The sequence below is a fragment of the Diabrotica virgifera genome, chromosome 4 (assembly GCF_917563875.1).
Source record: "Diabrotica virgifera virgifera chromosome 4, PGI_DIABVI_V3a".
In the NCBI taxonomy this organism is placed as follows: domain Eukaryota; kingdom Metazoa; phylum Arthropoda; class Insecta; order Coleoptera; family Chrysomelidae; genus Diabrotica; species Diabrotica virgifera.
This window is the reverse complement of record NC_065446.1, coordinates 116,564,353-116,586,586: the sequence shown is the minus strand read 5'-3', so window position 1 is coordinate 116,586,586 and position 22,234 is coordinate 116,564,353. Positions and strand designations below refer to the sequence as shown.

The window sequence follows — 22,234 nt, the reverse complement described above, 5'->3', positions numbered from 1 at the left end:
GTTAATTAAAAATGTTATTTTTCATTTCACCAATATTTGTGACTCAATCCCATAAAAACATAATACTTAGGTATATTAGATATGCCACAAAAAACAGTTCCAGAACCTTGAAGAACAAATGAGATGCTCTGTATCAGGTAGCTGTGTCTTCTTCTTCTTTAAGTGCCTCATCCTTTGAGGACATTACTCTGTCTGCAGCGGTTCTGAAGAGTTATATTGTTGTTTTTCCACTCCACTGCTTTAAATTATTCAACCAAGACGTGCTTGCGTCGTCTTCCTGGTCCTCTTTTTCCTTCCACTTTCTTTTGTATAACCAATCTCATCAACTCATATTTTTCATTTCTGTGGCCAAAGTAGCTCATTTTTGTTTCCTTCGTAGTGTTGAGTATTTGTTTTTCTTTTTTCATCTTTCTTAATGTTTATGTACCTACTTTCTGAATGTAGCTGTGTACTGTGTATAAACATTAAGGTAAAGTTGTGCAAACACTAGAGGAAGTGTAGAGGAAGTTGTCAAGGTTTTTTTGATGTTTTTGAAGTCCTACAGAGCGTTTACTCCATCTGAGACCATTGCTTAGGGTAAATTCTAAGCACGCATGAATGATCTACGATCTGAGTTCTCAGAAAAAAAGAAGCTTTAGCAAACTCAAAATCATCGACAGTTACATGAGAAGTACACTGGGACAGTATATAATCTCTAATCTAAGTATAACATCAACTGAACACAAAGGAGCATCCCTTATCAGTACCTTTATGTCAGGAACAAATGTATTTGCTAGATTTTTGGCCAAAAAATACTCATTTTTTAAATTTTAACTTCAACCAAAGACAGCTATTCCTGGACAATTCCCAAAATAGACAAATATCGAACTCTACTGAGGGAAATTTTTCTATTTCAACCTTCCCAAGTCCCAAATCCCTTAAATCAGTGATTCCCAACCGGGGAGCGATGGCCCCCTTGGGGGCGATTTGAGATTTTCAGGGGGGCGATAGAGCGAAGGGGGGCGATATGGGGGGCAATAGAGAAAATGGGGCGATAAGGTGGGCGATTAGCATCTGGGAAACGAGAAATGGGTAATAGAGAAGAAAGAGAAGAAAAAACAATACTTTCGATCGGATATCCATAGGATAATAAAAAGTAATTAAATGTACACCAATGCAGATAATAATAACACAAACATCTCGTCTAGTAACAGAGGGCTATGAATCATGATACAATTTAATTCTATAGGTACGTAATACATTATAATTAATTCTGCATTTTCCTTTTATCGAGCTTTCGTATTGGGCGAACATCCGCACAAAAGAGAAAGGGGTAGAAGTGGGATAAGAATGATGAGAGTAGGTACCGACCTGCCAATCTGACTCTAACAAAAAGTGTACGGCCGAAATTGTGGTCGTTTTGTCATCTGTCTATCTTTTGCCCTTCATTTGTCCAAAGTTGAACGTAGGCCTCCCCCTTATTTTTCCACTCTTCTTCGTTCAGTGCTAATTCTGTCCATCTGGTCCCAGCGTATCTTTTTGGGTCATTCGACCATCTCATCTGTGGTCTGCCCTTTCCTCTTTTACGGTCTCAAGGTCTCCAGTGGATTATCGCTTCATTCCATCTTCCGTCTTTTTGTCTGTTGTATTGTCATGTTTTCCACTAGAGAGTAGCTGCATGTTTGTTTAGATCTTTCACTTTGGTTTTATTTCTGATCAATGTATTTTTATTTTTGTCACTTAGCTTGATATCCAGCATCTTTCTTTCCATTTCCCTTTGAGTATTGGCCATCCTTTCCATATTTTCCTTTGTGAATGCCCATGTCTGTGCTTCATATGTAAATATTGGTCTTGTCATAGATGAGGTAAATAAAATTAAAGCAAAACCAAAGAATGATGGAATATTTCGTACACTCCGACACTCTGTAAAGAAAATGATGAGATATTTAATACATTGCTACTACAGTACTACATACGGAAGTCCGCTGGATTTCGAAAGGGAATTGCTTACGGCGCCGGCGGTTCTGCAGTCTCATGGATACTGTTATCGAATTTCTTATAACTACTGACCCCACACTGAGTACAGCACTACAAGAGAAGCGAAATAACATCGCTTAACTATCAGATATTTCTGAAAAATTAAATGGAACGAATCTGGAATTACAAAGGAAGAACATAAATATGGCCAAAGCGAAGGGAGTAGTCGGAGCATTCATTGACAAACTATCTATTTTTGAAGAAAATATATAGAGAGGAGGTCTCCAAATTCCCCAGAAATCATCATCTGGTTATTCTGAGGATCTTCAAACATATTGCCTCCACCTTGGAGGGGATTTGAGGTACATAGCTATTAACCAACATTGAGCCAGACATAAAGAAATTATGTGAGTATCACCAGGCCCAAGAGAGAAATTAACAATTATTACTAACCATGTTCACCAACACGTTGACAAGATGCAAGAGGCACAAGATCGAAATAGAGGGAAAATTATGAGAGAGATCTATGTCCAGCAGTGGACAAGCGAAGATTGAATGATGACTTACCATGTATCATTTTACAAAATGTAAAAATAAATCAATATTGTACTGATTAATTTTTTGTTTCAATTTGATTGGGGAGGTGGGCGATTATAGTATTCACAACTAATGAAACTTGTCTAAGGGGGCGATCATGGGAAAAAGGTTGGGAACCACTGCCTTAAATGATAATAATTTTAATTTAAACACCAAAAGAAAAGGATAAGTATGAAATGGTTCTGTGACATATTTAGGGATCAATAGTGGTAATAATCGTGAAAGATATAAATCGGGAATCAATAATTACTTAATGGAATCCTTAAGTTCTGATACAAAACACTTATTAATTCAAGTGGATTCTCTAACAACTGATTTCTCAAACTAAAATTTTCCGTGTTACAACAATAATCAATTTTCATTGAAAACATCTGAATATACATCGTGTATTTTGAGAAAACTTATTATACTATCTTTGAGATGTTTCTTATCTCGTCCATACACAAGCAGTATCCATATAAATAGTAGTATTGAACGTTAAAGTAGGTACTATAACATTGATCAATAAAATCAGAGTAATAACAAAATAGTTGTAGACTATTCGTTGACAAGATGAATTCAAGTATTTTGGTAGTTTTAATGTGTTTGTGCGCTGCACAATTTGCTTTCGGCTCACAGCATGAGATTAAAGATGGAAAATGTTCCAACGCATCTCAGGATGATCTAGTATTTCGTGATCATATAAACAAAGCTTCAATTCCTTTCATTAAAAGAGATGAGAAGGTAAATATAATAATTTTGCATTATAAATCTTTCATAGGAGTTTAAATATTGATTGTATATACATATACATATACATATACATATATATAAAGGGTTGGCTACAGCTAGTGCCGTTTCCCTTTCGTCAGCCAGAACTCCAATTTTTCACGATCTTCTCAGTTTCCGTCTTCCAGTCCTTTCTTTGACATGGCTTCGTTGACTTAATTTTTCCATGATCTTCTCGGTCAGCCTCTCCTTCTTGTTCCTTTTGGGCTCCATTCTGCAGCCTTATTAATTTATCCATGTATTTTCTGCTCTATGTATGTGTAGCATATGTAGTATGCATACTGTAGGACATCTTTTCTACTTAATTCTTCTCCTTATCTCTTCATTTGATATTCTGTCTCTTCTGGTCAAGCCACAGCATCTTCTCCAGTATTTCATTTGAAATTTCTGCTGCATATGTCATGATAGTTCGTACTATTGTTTGATATATGTATATTTTTTGTTTGTTTTTTCTTTGATGTTTTTGTTCCACATTATACTATGAAGTTGTCTTATACAAGATCTTGTTTGTCCCAGTCTATTTTTTATCTCTTCTTCTGCTGTTGCGTCTTTGTAAAACCTAAATATTTAAAATTCTTCATTCTACGTGTTCTTCTATTTCCAAATGTTTGACGTCTTCTTCCGATATTGCTAAGTATTCCGTTTTCTTCATATTTATTTACAGGTCCACCATTCTGTATTCCTCTTTTAGCTTTCTTATCGTGTAACTAATATCTTCCTCATCTTGAGCCATCACCACCTGGTGGTCTGTGAAACACAATCGTCTCTTATTAATATTCGCATTCGCATACCCCTACATTTTGACTTCCAAGCTGTTGTGGTGTTCTAAAAATATTTTAAATAGAGTTGGTGACATTTGGACATCCCTGCAGTAGTCATTTTGATGTTTTAAAGTTGGCAACTATCTTGTTTTCGATTTTTATAATATACTTCATTTCCCCTGCATATGTTCCTGATTGCTTGTGTTAGGGTAGCTGGTATATTTTTGTCATTGCTTTGGATATTTCTTTCCATGGCACGGTATCGTGTGATTTCCTAAGGTCTACAAACTTCATGTGTTAATCTCTGTTCTTAGCTCTTTTCTTCCCTATTGTCTGTTGTATTGTATCGATATGATCTAGAGATGATTTCCCTGCTGCGAATCCTGCTTGTCCTGCACCGATTTTACCTTCTATACTTTTCTCTATTTTGTTCCTGAGGATGCTGCCATACAGTCTCCCCATTGTAGCGATGACGCTTATTCCCCTGTAGTTTTCACATTCTTTTCTATTTTCTTTATATTGATTATAAGTCATAGTATTTGATTTACATATAGAATTACATAAACGGTTTTTATGAAAATAACATCTAAATCTGGTAAAATATTTCTATTTCAGGTTGAATGGCATGGAGACACAACCATTTACTGCCTACAGGTCACCACCGATCAAGATGAATCAAAAGGTGCTACAGCTACTGTAAAGGAAGGAGGTGTTGGTCATTCTTTTGTGACCGTCAAAGTAGAGTCTGGTAGAGGACATAGTTTGGATTATTACGTAAAAGTTTACGCTAAGTAATAAATGTATTATTTTTTATATTATAAAATAAAATACATGAAAATCAGTATAGTTTTTCTGTTGACGTACGAAACGATGTTCATACGAAATCTGTACTCTTCATCTTTAAAACGCATTTTGATTTTTGTTAATAATCCTGATCCCAATATATCGAGTTTTTACTGACGCATTCAAACTTTACTGGCGCGTAACTGACATTCAAATCGCCGATCGCTTCAAGTGTTGTTTTTGAGAGAACGGTTCATCTACACAAAAAGTGCTAATAAACATTTTTGTTCAAAATTATCTCAGCTAAATTTCTTGTTTGAAACATTTTATGCTACGGGGTACAGATTCTTGGTAAATCGATGTTTTTCGTTTTTCCCCTACGAGATACGGTTTTAGGGGAAAGACCGGGGCTAGGAGTATCAAACTTTTTTGCATCTTTTTTGGGATCCCGAAATTGGACGGGATTCTGCAGAAAGGAACCAAATCCCAAACCATATATGTATTTTTCCTATTAACAGTCTCATAGGTTGCAAAATACCCCGTAGATACTTGTGCAGAAAGAACCAAGCCACATAGATATATACCGTCCTCTATGAGCGAAAGAACCAACCAACATTATCGTTGCAGCATGACAGCGTTCTGCAGAACAGATCCATGTGAGTAAGTTCCTTTATGCAAATTCACTTAAGTTATTTTGCAGAAGGGAACCAAGCCACAAAAGTGGATTTTTTTAAACAACTGTTTTCTTGAATTCAAGGGGCTTCCAGGACAAATTATTAAATCCCAGTAATTCCATATTAACATTTTTTTAGATTATGCGTAGGTACGCCTGATTATGTAACTCAGTAATAGAAAATAAATGTTTGTTAACTTTGAATTTACTTAAGTTGTTTTGCAGAATTGAACCAAGCCACAAAAGTGGATTTTTTTAAATCAACTGTTTTCTTGAATCAAACAGTATTGTTAAATCAAATCTAAAGTCGACTTTACATTACATGATTTATCATGTGATTTGTCATATGATTTGGTCATGGAGTAAAATTTACATGTTTACACCAGTGGCGAAGCGTCCATGTAACCACTGTTACCATTGGTAACAGTTACAAATCTTGTAAATAAATATTTTATGACTACTACGAAATAATTCTATTTATATTTTTTACCAACAGATCAATAGAAATACTTGATATAGTACCTAATTCAGTAAATACCCAACTAGACGCACGAAAATATTGGCGAGATATGTGAATCCATGACACGTTATCATATGCCGTTTAGACCAGGGCGGATCTGTAAAAATATTAGTACATTTGGACGTTGAGAGGTGACTCAAATTTTTTTGCAGAAATTGCTTGAAAATAAATCAAATAATAATATTTGAGTTATCCTCCCTCTCAAAAAGGTCCGGAACATTGTTTAAATAAACAAAATGTCAAAAAATTAAGGAAAAATTCGATTTTTTTCTTGGTTTTTTGATTATAACTTTAAAAGTATTCATTTCCGAGAAAAGTTGTACTGATATAAAAGTTGCGTAATTAAATTTCCTATAATATAGAATTAGTTAAAAATTTAAGAAATACTCACAGTTGTTGCAAAATAGCAATAATTTTGAAAAAAACATAGAAAAACAAGTATTCGCATTTTACGTTTTTCAACCATTTATGCTACACTTAGGACCTTCATATTTCACCTTGAAAAATTTTATGATACAGTAAAACAATACTGTAAATTTCATTAAGATCGGTTCAATAGATTTTGCAAAATAAATTTTGCAATCCAGCTTTCGTAAAAAAAATTCATTTTTTCAAAATGTTACAGGACTGAAAATAAAGCAGATAGCAAGTTGAAAATTTTTTTGCACATAGAAGTGTACTGTACCATTCATTTGCAATTTTGCAAAATTAAAATCGCTTAACACCACGGCGTCAGGAATTTTTTTAAATAAGCATTAATTATTGGTGCTACGCACAGGACAGCGGATAGGTTGCTCTGATTGGGCATTTCAATGACCTTCTATAATGATTGATACATTTTAATTTTTATGACATTTTGATATAAATAAATAAATTTGTTTATTGCAAAATAAAAACACATACTCTATCCTTTGAAATAACACATTTATTAGCAAAAACTTTCTTTGTTCATATATTTTAACTTAAATAATAAAAGTTTATTATTTTTAAACATATTCAATTGTTTAAACAATATTTCACAAACAATAATAAAATTAGTTTGATTTTTGTGGAATTAAAATATTAAAATACAACAAAATATAGAGTAAGAAAGTAATATATTAGATAAAGATTAGAAGAAATTTTGGTGGAAATCAACCTGTGTGAATCGAACACAGCTGTCCTGCGCGTAGCACCAAAAATTATTGTTTATTTCAAAAATTTTCTGACGCCGTGGTAATTAATCGATTTTAATTTTGAAAATTGCAAATGAAAGGTAGAGTACATTTCTATAAGCAAAAAAAAATTCAACTTACTATCTGCTTTACTTTCAGTCCTGTAACATTTTGAAAAAATGAATTTTTTTTGCAAAAGCTGTATTGCAAAATTTATTTTGCAAAATCTATTGAACCGATCTTAATGAAATTTACAGTATTGTTTTACTGTATCATAAAGTTTTTCAGGGAGAAATATGAAGCTCCTAAGTGTAGCATAAATGGTTGAAAAACGTAAAATGCGAATACTTGTTTTTGTATGGTTTTTTCGAAATTATTGCTATTTTGCAACTAGGGTTACTATTTTTTAAATTTTTAACCAATTCTATATTGTAGTAAATTGAATTACGCAACTTTTATGTCAGTACAACTTTTCTCGGAAATGAATACTTTTAAAGTTATAATCAAAAAACAAAGAAAAAAATCGAATTTTTCCTTCAATTTTTGACATTTTGATTATTTAAACAATGTTCCGGACCTTTTTGAGAGGGAGGATAACTCAAATATTATTATTTGATTTATTTTCAAGCAATTTCTGCAAAAAAATTTGAGTCACCTCTCAACGTCCATCTCAAAACAGATCCGCCCTGGACTAGTTACCAATACTGGCACTGGTAACTGCAACGCAGGAGAAACCTCGCCATCGATCGGGACTAGCTCTGAAAATTTTGAAGGACCGACGGGTCTAGAGACGGCGCGCGGGCACACGGTGCATATCAGTCTTTGATATCAGTACTGTTACCATTTCGAAGATTGGTAAAACGTTGGTTTAGTATGTTTAGTACCTATTACAGATTACAGTGTGCGTGCATTTAAACATGGAAGAGTGTTGCTACGTATTGTGTAATTGATCAACTACCTACTTGAAAAGTCATTCTACTTGTATATTTTTTATATATTATTTTAAAGAAAAAAATGATATTATTGAAAATGGAAAAATTAAAATATAAACAATAGTTTTCAACATCTGTTCTTTTTCCTACTTGTTCATTTTTTTATGTTAATTTTATGGTAGAATAATATGTTTAGTTTGTTTATTATTTATTGTTATACCTGTTACATATACATAATTACATACATATAATTTGGGAATAGTGATTTGTTTAATTTTATCCCACAGGATTGAAAACAAAAACTTATACTTGGGAGGTTCAAAATATTTTTTTAAATAGGATTTTTTTACATCTGGTTTTGGTAACACTTTAGAAAAAGTCACGCGTCGCCACTGGTTTACACTGTGTGATTTGTCATATGATTTTGCACAAAATCATTAAACACAATGCTATAAGCATTGTGTTTTATCATAAGCATTGTCATGCGGCTCGTCATGGGCAAAATCATGTGATAAATCATGTAGTGTAAAGTCGACTTAATGCATATACTTATATTGACGATTTTGAACCATGATTATTTTTAATTGAGAATTTTAAATTTTTATTGTAAAGTTTTTGGCTAATATCTCAGTTTTAACAAAGTGTGGTTTGGATCCTTTCTGCAGAATCTCGTCTAATTGACATTTTTAGCAAAATTCAGCTTGTTCATATGATTTTTAGTTTTAGTCTCTGACGACTGGACTATTTAAACAACTGTCATAAGACTTACTACTTTGACAGTTGACAGCTTGTTTGTCAGTTACAGCAAGTGACAGTGACATCAAAACACGGATAGTTGTAAAAATGTTATCTACGTAAACAATTTTATATTTTAGTGTATTTATTTTTTAATTTAAAATGGTTTTAAAGCGAACAAAAGGTTACCAAGACATAGACGAAAATAATGGATCTCTTCCAGCTACCAGTGCAAGTACAGATACAGCCCATATACCACAAGAAATTGAAATGGGCTCAGTTTCTGTTGTACCTGATGGTAAATTTTTATTAAAACTTACAATTCGGGTCATTTACTTATTTTTCTATAATAAAATTTTGCATACAAAGTATCAAAAGTATTTTAGCCTTAACATTATAATGGAGGCAATAGTTCTTATTGGAGCTTGACGGGTATTAAGTATATTTTGGCAAGATTCCACAAGTAATTATTGTAAAATAATATTATTATAAGTTGTTAATTTGATAAAATAGTTCATATTTTCTGACAGTTTCATCATTGTTAACATCGAAGTAGAAATATGTATTAGTTAAAGCGACATGACACATGTTGTGGGGGATTTAGGACAAATTGGCAATGATTGAATAGTCTTGAATTGTGTTATAACTATGTAATCATTTTGAATAGTCTTGAATTGTGTTATAACTATGTAATCATTTGTACGTGGTTTACCATACTGGTTCTAATTTCGTAAAAGGATAGACTGTTTACGGATATGAAATGTATATCAATGAATTCTGTTTCACTTACTGATGATATACACTTGAGAGCAAAATAATCGACTCACTTGCAGAATTGTATACGTTAGAAGTCTCGAATTCTTTAAACCTGTTGTCCGATTTGAGTGAGTTTTTTAGTATGTTATAGCATTATTATTTAAGAAAATCGATGTAATATTATTGTTGCTAGACAGGTATAGGTCATTTTATACCAGGTGTAACAATCGTACTGTATTTTTTTCTTAAAGTTCGGAACACCCTGTGTAATACTCTAGCACAGTGTTTCTCAACCTTTTTCTTATCAGGGACCGGTAATATTTGGGATAATTTTTAGCGGACCGGTAATACTTAGGATAATTTTTAGCGGACCAATAATTTTTTCAAATATGTATTACGTACATGTTTAGTAAATTATTATTGAAAACTAAAATTACAATAGTATATTAAGTATGGAGAACGGTAAGGGTTTTATACCGATCGAAGACAATTATTTGGAGGAGTAGCGGAGCGACGACTCCAATTATTGTCTGAGATCGGTTACCCTTAACGTTCAACATGCTTATAACGTTTTTTGCACGATTGATGCCATTATAAATTATAAAATTAATCATTTTCGTCATATTGACTAGTTTCATTCATTTTATCAAGATAGATACTTTGGTTGTTAGGTAGTAACTAGGGTGCATAACAACAATGGAGAATTGAGTTTTTATTTAGTTGTCAATAATTTTAAGTACAATTTTGATTATTATAAATTAAAATATGAGCGAAAGTGAATTTGAAGAAATTGAACGGGCTTGGGAAGAAGGGTGTTCCGCAATTATTCCCGAAAAATCCAAAATCTGTTATCAAAATACCTACCAAAGTTTTAAAAAATGGTGCGAAGGCAAGAATTTAAGAATCAAAGAAAAGACTCTATTGGCATATTTCGTTCAAAGACATATGCAGTTGAAAGCTCCTGGAAGCCTCTGGGCAGAATATTCAATGATTAAATCCACCGTTTTTCTTTATGATGGCATTGATATTTCCAAGTTTTCAACTTTGATCGCGTATTTGAAGAGAAAAATTAACAAATTGTACATTGGATGTCATTGTCGAAAAATGTACCTTTAACGTCAAATCAGAACCCAATTTTAAAATATGTTTTTTCCCTTCATTGTTTAATTGAAGATTTTCATATTCTATTAGAGGATTTCTTCTTCTTGTTCTTCTTCTTGTAATAGGACTATGTCCTGTTTCTTCTGTTACAGTCTCTGCTGCGATCCGGAGCTCCAGCTCTCGTACCATCATTTTTTGGGTCGCTTGGCATTGGGCTTCTGTGTTTTCGCCCATTGTGCCATACCTTTAGGGTCCATCCGATCTACGTGGTCTCTCCACATGCATTGTCGTGCTCTTGTCCATCTCACTACGCATAGCTCCCTCAATGTGTCTTCTTTTCGTATTCTATCTCTGAGTGTGATACCTCTTATGGATCTTAGGGTTTTCATATCTGTTATTCTGATTATTTGTTTGGTCTTTGTTGTCTCGGCCCTTGTCTCAGGTGCGTATGTCAGTACAGGTCTAACACATGTCTTATAAATGCGGACTTTGCTTTCGGTGCTCATATATTTATTCCGCCATATTATATCTCTCAGGAAATCAGATATTCTCGCTGCTTTCGTTATCTGCTGTTTTGTTTCTTGCCACAGATGCCTGTCGCTAGATATTTCCACACCCAAATATCTACAATCCATTACCTGTTCGATCATCTGTTTACATCTAATTGGGTTCTTGGATATTACCATCGATTGGGTTTTCTCTGTGGATAGTGTCAGGTTATACTTTTCACCGGTTATTTTGAATTTTTGTAGTAGCGTTGTAAGTCATCTTCGTTTTCGGCTATTAAGGTTGCATCATCTGCGTAACAAAGTATCCTTATGGTCCGGTTACCCATTTTGTATCCCTGATTCATTTTGTTAACACTACAAATGAAAGGATTTATTATAAATATTATCGATAAATTACTCTCAAGTAGGTACACCGATGTCTGTGGGAAAATGCTTTTCAAACCCATCATACAATGCTTGTAACTAGATACAAATTGTTGCATTACGTTTTATATAATTTAATTATTTTTTGGTATTTAGGAAATCCAAGTAAGCGGAGAATATTTGACAATTATTTTGTTTAACTTGCATTAACCAACACTTAATCTTTTTCTTAAAAGCATCTATTTTGCTGTACAAATTAAATATATCTGTTGTACTACCCCGAAGATGAAGTCTTTAATTTAAATCGTTAACGTAAGAAAATATGTCGCTCAGATAGGCCAGTTTTGCGACCCATTCTGTAACGGAAAAATAATTCGATAATGAAGATTTTTTTTCATTTAGAAATATTTTCACTTCTGTTCGTAATTCAAATAGTTTTGTCAATACTTTGCCCCGAGACAACCATCTTACTTCAGCATGAAGTAAGAGTTATTAGTTGTAGTTACAAGTAATATTCTGCCCCTACTTCTTGGCAAAGTATTGCAAATAATCTTGAATTTAAATCGCTGTTCTTATTAAAATACACAATTTTTATAAATTCACAAAAGAACATCATCTAGTCCTGGTGACAAATTTCTCGTAGCTAAATGTTGACGATGTATGCACAATGTGTAATGATGAGATCTGAGGACGAAACTTCTTGAATTTTTTTAGCAACACCACAGTGCTTTCCTGTCTCAGTGCACAGGCCAACGAACTTTTTCTGTTGGATGTTACTGTATCAGAGTGCGAAATTCGCGGGGGGTTTGCAAATGCAACATATTTTCTGCGGACCGGCTAAATTTTTCCACGGACCAGTGGCGGCTTTTGGGGGTAGGCAGGATAGGCCGGGTCTACCCCATATATTTTAAGAGCTTTAAAATAGGGAAAGATATATTCAAAAATTATTTTAAAGCATGTAAATAACTTTTAAATGTACTAAATCACTCAATACATTTGCGTCCGTTAAGACAACTTTGTTATTATATATTATCACATTCACAGAAAGCATCGAATCGTATTCAGGCATTTTAAGTATCATTAATAGGCCCGCTCGGAGCTGGCCGACTCCGCTCACATAAGATCTCCGTACAAAAAACGTTCGAAGTTAAGCAGCTTGCCGGACAATGATTTTTATATTGTCGTGTTATGCTTGCTGTGTAGGCCCGATTCAAACTGGCCTTTGCCGTGCCTCGTTGCCACCTGTAACATAATTATCGAATTGTAACTGACAAATTTGCACAAAGCAAAGAGAGAAGAATAAATCTGCTCTATAAATAATAAAATATGTAAACTATTTTGTATGTACCTAAGTATATTTCAGTTCATAATTTGATTTAGTTTTAAAAATATAATTAAATGTAAATCTGTTACAGTTACCTTCTAAGTATTTTTATACATAAAAATAAATTTATATTTGCATACCTATTATGTATTATACATAGCTATATAGGGTGTCAATTTGAAAAAATGCCACCTCCTATAATTTGGTCCCTATAGAAAATCTAAAAATATACAAAAACACGTCAAATTTATTTGTGAGGGGGATATTTTATATACCAGTTTTCAACTAAATTACACTAACCCTCTAGCGGGGGCTGACACAACCCCCAAAATCTTTAATGGGAAGGGCGGTTGAGTGATACCTCATTTTAAAGATCGTTCGATTACCTTTTCAAAAATACCACATACATTATATTTCTTTTCAGTAATTTTGGAAAAATCGAGTGAAACCGTACAGATATTAAATATCGAGTTCAGAACTCCAAAATTTTTTAGTGTATTGAGTCCAAGATTTTTCCAAAAGTACTGAAAAGAAATATAAGGCATATTATGGTATTTTTGAAAAAGTTATTTAATGACCTTCAAAAGGGTGGTATCACTCTACCCCCCTTTTAAAGATTTTGGGGGTTGTGTCCGCCCCCGCTATAGGGTTGATGTAATTTAGTTGCAAACTGGTCTACATGTCCCTCTCACGAATAGATTTGACGTGCTTTTGCATATTTTTAGATTTTCTATAGGGACCAAATTATAGGGGGTGGCAACTTTTCAAATTGACACACTGTATGTAATTTGCTGGTTTGGCCTACCCAAAATTTTACCCCACCAGCCGCCACTGCCACGGACCGGCGCCGGTCCATGGACCGGCGGTTGAGAAACACTGCCCTAGCATATAAAAAATATTTAAATTAAAACTCAATTGTAGCCTTAGGCTTTCTTAACTTCTTGTTTTTTGATTCATTCACTTATGTTTGATAATAAAAGATACAGTACTTTTATATTACAAATGGGGTATGCTATTTGGTCTTGATCAATATAACTCCAAATCTCGAGAGCTACTGTTTCTACCTCTTGTAAGGTTCTAGGAGGTGGCAAACGCTGTCGTAGTCTTCTGCCAATTATGTCCCGCAAATGTTCGATCCGGTTAAGATCTGGACTATGCGATGGCCAATGCGAAACCCCAAAAATTTACCTGTTGTAAATATTTGGTTACAGTCCGTGAACGTGAGGTCTTGCATTATCGTGCATTAGCAAAAAATTGTTACCAATATAAGGAGCCAATAGCATAGTAGCTAAGTCATTCGCTATGTAAGATCACTGCTTGAACACACTCATCGCGGGTCAAATTCCTTCTAGCGCGTTCCATTTCCACCAAATAACAAAAAAACTACAGACTTAAATGAAGGTTTAAATAATAACTGTACTAATTTTCACATCAAACCAGACATTTTGACTTTTAACAATTTGATATCCATTAAATTGTTAATTTCCCATAGCCTACTTTAGACTTGTTTATTACACTAAGCAGAAAATGAGGATTTATTCATGAAAAACATCACTAGTTGTTAATATGCCTAACTTCTTTATTACTCAACATAAGCAAATGAATCAAAAAAGAAAATGTTAATAAAGCCTAAGGCTACAATTGAGTTTTAATTTAAATATTTTTTATATGCTAGAGTATTCTACAGGGTGTTCCGAACTTTAAGAAAAAACACAGTATGATTTTTACATCCGGTATAAAATGACCTTTGCCTGTCTAGCAACAATAATATTACATCGATTTTCTTAAATAATAAATCTATAACATACTAAAAAATCACTAGGAAATTCGAGACTTCTAACGTGTACAATTCAGCAAGTGAGTTGATTATTTTGCTCTCAAGTGTAGTTTTAAAAATAAGCAGGCAAAAGCTCAACACATAGGAATCATCAAAGACTTTGTAATTTATTTTTAAATACAATAACTTTAAAGTAACTTCTAAGCTAGAAAAATATATTTTCTTCTTCGTCAATCATTTTCTATCTACTCCAGTAGGTCAGTCTCTCACAATTGCTTCCAACTTTTTCTATCCTGTGCCGATCTAATCCACTGCTTGCCTGCCACTGCTCTTATGTCATCTTACCCATCTGTTTTCAGGTCTTCCCATGCTTCTTGTAGTCCTCTTTGGTATCCATTCTAGGATTATCGGTGTCCATCTGTGATCATCATATCTGGCTATTTCACAGGCGAGATTTCATTTTTGTAATTTCTTACACGATTTCTGTAATCTTCGTTGTATGTCTTATCTAGGTGTTTAAAATTGAATCATGCTCGCTTTCCATCTCACTTATATAAAATTGGAATACTTAACTCTCCTGTCTGTAGTTGTGACAATGTATCCATTGGTGATCTAAATCATATATTTCTAGAATGTTCTCTGAACTCTCAATCTTCTTCAATTCTGTATCAAGAACTAATTCATCACGAGTGTCCATTGCCACTAAATATTACAGCTCTCCTTTCTTCCCCAGATAAAGCGGTACTAGATTCCATCATTAATTTTATCAGAAATTCAAAAATAGCGGTATAGTTTAGAAATAGACAATATGAAATCATTTAATGTAATTAAGAATTTACATGTTTTGTGGCAAATAGATTTTGTCTGATGCCAGGATCTCTCTCACACACACACACTAGGTGTTTCTAATCTTATCTCTGTGATATTTATGATGTTTCATTTAATTGCCCTTTAATTTCTAGTTTTTTAGTAGATTTTCTCGTACGAGCTATGGTTTCCAAGCCATAGGTACAAACTGGTAGTATGAATATGTTAGGTATACATCATGTTCGTTAAGTTTATATGAATGAAGGTGTTTTTCAAGATATATGTTAGTTTACCAAAAGAGTCCCATGCCAGTTGTGTTCTTCTTTTAATTTCAGCATCTTGATTTGGTTTTCCCAGTTTGATGACATGGCCTAGATATTAGATATACATAATGTTCAACATTTTCTATCTATGGTGTTGTTTTATATTGTTATTATTAGAAATATAAGATAATAATAGGTACAAATAAAAGATAAAAACTATTTTTATTTTAAGCGAACCGAATTATTACAATATAATACAAAGAAATTAAGAGAGGTGTTTCCTCTACCATGTATTCTTGCAGACTAAATACCAAACCAAACAAAAATACAGTTCTCACATTCACATGTCTTGTAACATGATACTTTTACGCAATTTTAGGTAAGAGTATATCGACATAATCGTTAGGAGAAGTAGCCCGCCCGTGAAGACTGCATGTGTTTATTCTTAACGCTAACAAAAATAATAATTTATAGTTGAATATATTCCAACAGTTATCTGGTATACAGCAAAATAAACAGTACTGAAATGCGTATTCTTCAAATTTGTATGTGTCATGTGCTGAAACGTACTGAGTGGTTTCCGAATGTCGTTATAACGCATGTGAATGTTGCGTTAATATTAGGTGCTTCAGTATGGTGTTCGGTTTTGCAGAAAAAATTTATCATGGAGTGCTATTTTTGGTCGTAGGGAAAAGTTCACAAAAATGATCCAAGCTTAAAATCAACAATTTTGGAAGATCACCACTCACCAGAGCTAACGCCACCTGATGCGTACATAAGGGAATGCTGAAGGGGTCAGACCGATTCACCATCTGACATTATGGGATGGTGGACTAGAATTAAAGTTTTTTGTGCCAGAGGGCACCTTTAACATTTGTTTTATCGGGAACGTTGTCGTGAATAATGTTTGCAAGGCTGTATCATGTATACTAAATATATAACTAATAATAAACATTTCAATATTCATTTCAGTACTGTTTATTTTGCTGTATACTGTATTTAGGTCCTGGCTCATTATTTTTGTTTTACTGTAGTTCATTTTTAAGCTGACTGCTCCCGAAACTTCGGAAAATTATCTGCTTTTAAAACTATATCATCTGTAAATCTCAAATGGTTTAAGTATGATCAATTATTGTAGTTTATACCCTTGTTGTTCCATTATAATTTCTTAAAAATGTCTTCTAGCCCAAGGGAGAATGTGTCTCCAAGGATTAGGTTAGGTTTTCTCATTGTAGTTTTATGGAAATTTGTTTTTGTGGTTTGGTCCAGCTTTATTTACATGGTGAAATTTTCATATGTGTACTTATGGTGTGCAAGTGGTCTATGGTACCAAAATGTTCCCTGAATCCATCATATTCGATAGGTTGGTAGAAGTTGAGCTTATTTCTTAGGCGGTTGGTTATGATTTTGATTAGTAATTTATACATCTTTATGTGATAGAAAGGATATTGGTCAGTTGTAGCTATTACACAGGGAAAGCCCCTTGACACTTTAGTTTCTTATTTTTTTTTTGTTGTTCTGGACAAACTAATCTGAATTAAATATTTTTTATTCTAAAAGTACATGACGCCTATTTTGTAGTTTGACAATCAATTCAATTTTTTAACAATGGCGATGTGACAGTATGACATGAACAGTGGCGTGTTCTATACATTTTAATAAATACTTAACATACCGGCCACCTTGAAAGGCACACCTTTCAAATAATATTTATGAAATTATACTGAACATAAGCAAAATAATAAATGAACAAACATAATCAAATGAAATTATTAAGAACTTAACATTTAAATTATTAGTAATAGAGTTCAAAAAAATAGTAAACACTTTGATATTGTTCATCAATTATCACTGCACTGTGTCTATAGGAAGCGGACATATGGTACTAACTGCTCTCTTGGTAAGACCCTTTAAAATGCGAATAGTAACCACTCTGGTTACACCATCTGGACCAGGAAGAAGTGAATGAACACGACCCATCAACCAATTTAACGGGTGCTGTCCCTTATCCTTTATCAGGACTAAATCTCCAAGCTGAATGTTTGACATGTGTATTTTCCTTTTTTTTTTTCGACTCTGCAGTTCGGATATATATTCCAAAGACCATCGTCGCCAAAAGTGCTGCCGGATCTGCTGGAGTCTTTGAAATTGATGAAGTTTTCCGGGATTTATGTCTGTAAGGTCAACTTCTGGAATTGATTCCATTGAGCGTCCAATCAAGAAGTGGGCAGGAGTGATTGGGGTAAAGTCGGAAGGATCAGCTGACATTGGAGTCAAAGGTCGAGAGTTTATTATACCCTCTATCTGAACAAGAACAGTGTTGAAATCCTCATAAGTAAGATGTGAATTTGAAATGACTCTTTTCAAATGAGATTTCATATACTTAATACCCGATTCATAAATTCCTCCGAAATGAGGTGAATATACTGGTATAAATTGCCAATTATTTGATTATTCGCACAAACATCTGATATATTTGATTGATTAATTTTAAGAAAGTTACCTAAATCCTTTAATTCATTATAAGATCCTATGAAATTTGTACCATTGTCAGATAAAATCTGAACTGGTTTTCCACGTCTTGATATAAAACGTTTTAACGTGGATATAAAAAATTGAGCAGTAAGATCGGTTACTAGTTCCAAGTGAATTGCTTTGGTAGAAAGACAAAGAAATAAACTTACGTATGCTTTATAAAATGACGGATTACGGCCCTTTTTGGTTTTTAAGGTAAAGGGTCCAGCGTAATCAACACCCGTAACGGAAAATGGGAATGAAGGAGTAACACGAGCTTTGGGTAAGTTGCCCATTATCGGATAGACGTGTTTAGGATTGAAACGAAAGCAATGAATGCATTCTCTTACTATTCTTTTTGCTGTGTTTCTGCCATTAATAGGCCAGAAATTTTCTCTGACAACTGCTAAAAGATGTTGAGCACCTGAATGAAATAATAGTTGATGCTTCAAACGAAATATCAGTATTGTTAAATGATGCTTAGCTGGTAACAAGATAGGATGTTTTTTATCAAATTCAAAACTAGAATTACATATTCTTCCATCAACTCTAATTATACCTTTGTCGTCAAGGAAAGGGTTGAGAGAAAGAATTTTACTCTTGGGGGAAATTACTTTTCCTTTTGAAAGATCAGATAATTCAGTGGAAAATCCTTCACCTTGAGCTAACTTGATTAAAATATGTAGAGATTGATCTAACTCGTCAGCACAAAGGCTACCTGACTTTCTTTGAGTTTTATCGCGTGTGAAACAATTATAAATCAAACGTAACCAATAAGCAACGAGTCTTTTTAGTTTAATAAGACAGGAGAAATCATTGAATGGAAACTTGAAGGAATTGAATGCAATTAAAGATTGAACTGAATTCTTCATTTCGGGAAGAGACATTTGTGGATCAGTACTAGATAGTTCCCATGACTCTTCAGGAAGAGACAAGAATTGTGGGCCATGCCACCAAAGATCACAAGTTTTAAGAAGGGAGGGGCTTATCCCGCGTGAAAGCAAATCAGCTGGATTTTGACTTGATAAAACATGTCTCCAATTGTGAGCTGCTGTCATTGATTGAATCTCACTGACACGAATGGCAACAAATGTTTTGAGTAAATGAGATGACGTATTTATCCAACCAAGAACTATTGTAGAATCGGTCCAATAGTATGAGATTCGAAATTGAAGTTTCAAAGAATTATTTACTTTATTAACAAGCTGAGCCAATATAAGGGCTGCGCATAGTTCTAGACGAGGTATGGAAACTCGTTTGAGGGGAGCTACCTTGGATTTGGCAACTAATAGGTTTACGGATATTTCACCTTGTTCATTGATACTACGAACATAGATACAAGAACCATATGCTAATTCACTAGCATCAGAAAACGCGTGCATTTCTAACACAACAGAACCCTTTAGCTTCACATGCCTAGGAATTTTTAGTTCATTTAAATGGAATAATTGATCGTAAAATATTAACCACTGGGTATAAATATCTGGAGAAACAGATTGATCCCAATCAATTTTCTGTAACCATAATTGCTGCAAGAGAATTTTGGCTTTAATCACTGCTGGACTGACTAGTCCCAACGGGTTAAATATTTGGGATATACTTGATAATATAGTACGTTTCGTAACCTTTGATATACGTAGAGAATTAACCTTGTAAGAAAGTGTGTTCGATTGAGAGCACCACTGAAGGCCTAAGGTTTTCGTATTTTCATTTGAGCCAAATGAAAATGGAATATCTAACGAAGATATAGAATCATGTAATTTATGAAGAATATTAGGATCGTTTGAAATCCATTTACGTAAAGAAAAACACCCTGATTTCAGAATGTGTATTATTTCTGAACACAACCGAGATAGATCGTCTGCCGATTCGGAACCCGTTAGAATGTCATCTACGTACATGTCATTAGAAATAATTTGAGAAGCTTCTGGAAATTCAGTTGCAAAATCTAATGAAAGCTGACGTATGCATCTAACAGCTAAGAAGCTGGCCGAAGCGGTTCCATATGTAACCGTATTTAATTCGTAAGAATTTAAAGGTTGAGTTGGATTAGATCTCCAAATTATTTTCTGTAGGCATCTTTGAGAAGGTTCGATGAGAATTTGCCTATACATTTTTGCTATGTCTGCAGAAATGACATATGAATGCTGTCTGAAGCGTAATAAGACGGAAATGAGATCATCTTGTATGACTGGTCCTATCATCTGTAAATCATTAATAGAAATACCTGAAGATGATTGAAAAGAACCATTAAAAACAACTCTGAGTTGATTAGTTAGACTTTCTTTAATAACTCCGTGATGAGGAAGATAAAATTCTACTTTATTTGAAATACGACTGGTTGGCTCACATTGCGTCATGTGTCCCATTGACAAGTATTCAGACATGAATTGAGTGTAGTTTTGCCTTAACTTGTCTAGTTGAAGCTTACGCTCTAAAGTGTAAAAATGTTTAGTAGTAATTGTTTTAGAATCACCTAGTTTGGAAACAGAATCCTTGAGAGGCAACGATACACCAAATCTACCATCTGCTAGCCTTTGAAAATATTTTGGAACTGTGATTCGCAATCCTTTTCTTCTTGAGACAGAGATTTGGAGCTGGAAGCATTGCATTTTTCTAGTTCCCTGAATTGATTACGATCAGAACACATTTCACCATGCAATAGATTGCAATGAGTAGTGGTAGAAGATGATTGAAGAATTGGGCCTGGTATTATCCAACCAAACTTGGTTATGCCTACAATATTTGTAGATTGCTGTGCTGAAGAAGAATTATGATTAGAAGTAGAACTAGATTTATTAATTATTAGTTGAGCATTTGTTATCGTTGAATAGTACAATGAATTGAATTCGATGCGGTAATTTATTTCTTCTTCGGAAATTTGATCCAAAGATGCTTCGATTTCACGTTGAATATCTTCAAATTCGTGTATTAAATGTTTTGCATTATTTAATCTAGCTTGCAACTCAGTAACAGATCCATCTGCTGTATTAAAGTTATCTACGAATTTACTAAATAAAGTTAAGTTGATTTTGACAGAATTTCTATTTTTACGTAATTTATCAATAGCTTCTGACATTTTTGACGTTTTTGATTTTTTAGTTTTTGACATTAGCAATAAATGGATAATAAGATTTTAAACACACTGTATAGAAATTATTAAGCTTTATAGAAATGAATTAATTAATCTTAATGAATATAGAAATTATTAAGTTAATTTTATTACCGCTATTTTATTTATTAATGTTTTAAAAAACAAAGAAAAAATTGCAAATTCAGATCTCAAATATGACAATTATCAACACTTTTATTTATGATCAGATAAGAAAGCAATATTTTAGGTAAAAACTGACTCACAGACTTTGAAGTTCTCGATGAGCGACGAAAAATGAGTTTTTGAATCGTTTGTTTTTCCAAGTAACGATTTTTCTTGAATATGATGCTGGAACGACACTGAATTTCGTCCAAAATTTACCAATATTCCACTGGTATCGAGGCTAGAAGGACCATTAGTATGGAGCTATTACACAGGGAAAGCCCCTTGACACTTTAGTTTCTTATTTTTTTTGTTGTTCTGGACAAACTAATCTGAATTAAATATTTTTTATTCTAAAAGTACATGACACCTTTTTTGTAGTTTGACAATTCTTCTTCTTCTTGTAGTTTCATGGCCTCCACCTCTTAGGTACTTGGCCAGTCCTCGTATTTAGACTAACTGGAAGGGAATCCTCTTTTCAAAGGGTCTGGATTTTTCCATATTCCCTTCTTTAAATTCATTGTGATATGATTTTCAAATAACTATTTTTGTTTTATATTTTAATTTGAAATATTGTTAAAAATTGATTGATCTTTCTTAAGGTTTGGTCATTAATATTATGTAGGAGATTTTGTATTGAAATGGGGGTTGGACTTCCTATATTAACTAGTTCCTGATACAGGTC

The 22,234-nt window shown here is 33.5% G+C and overlaps 2 protein-coding genes across 3 annotated transcripts in view; both read left to right on the top strand.

Moving 5' to 3' along the window:
* The first annotated feature begins 3,009 nt into the window (after window positions 1-3,009).
* On the top strand, window positions 3,010-4,923 carry LOC114335179 (uncharacterized). Its single transcript, XM_028285362.2, has 2 exons — window positions 3,010-3,276; window positions 4,698-4,923. The coding sequence occupies exons 1-2, from the start codon at window positions 3,106-3,108 to the stop codon at window positions 4,875-4,877; spliced, it is 351 nt and encodes a 116-aa protein (XP_028141163.1). The 5' UTR covers window positions 3,010-3,105; the 3' UTR covers window positions 4,878-4,923.
* Window positions 4,924-8,964: 4,041 nt separating this feature from the next.
* Window positions 8,965-22,234, top strand: part of LOC114335181 (synaptic vesicle 2-related protein) — a 54,895-nt gene continuing 41,625 nt past the window's right edge. For both annotated transcript variants that reach the window (XM_028285364.2, XM_028285363.2), the window contains exon 1: window positions 8,965-9,177. In XM_028285364.2, coding sequence (XP_028141165.1) covers window positions 9,042-9,177 — 136 coding nt within the window. In that variant the 5' untranslated portion in view covers window positions 8,965-9,041. The remainder of the gene's footprint in view (window positions 9,178-22,234) is intronic.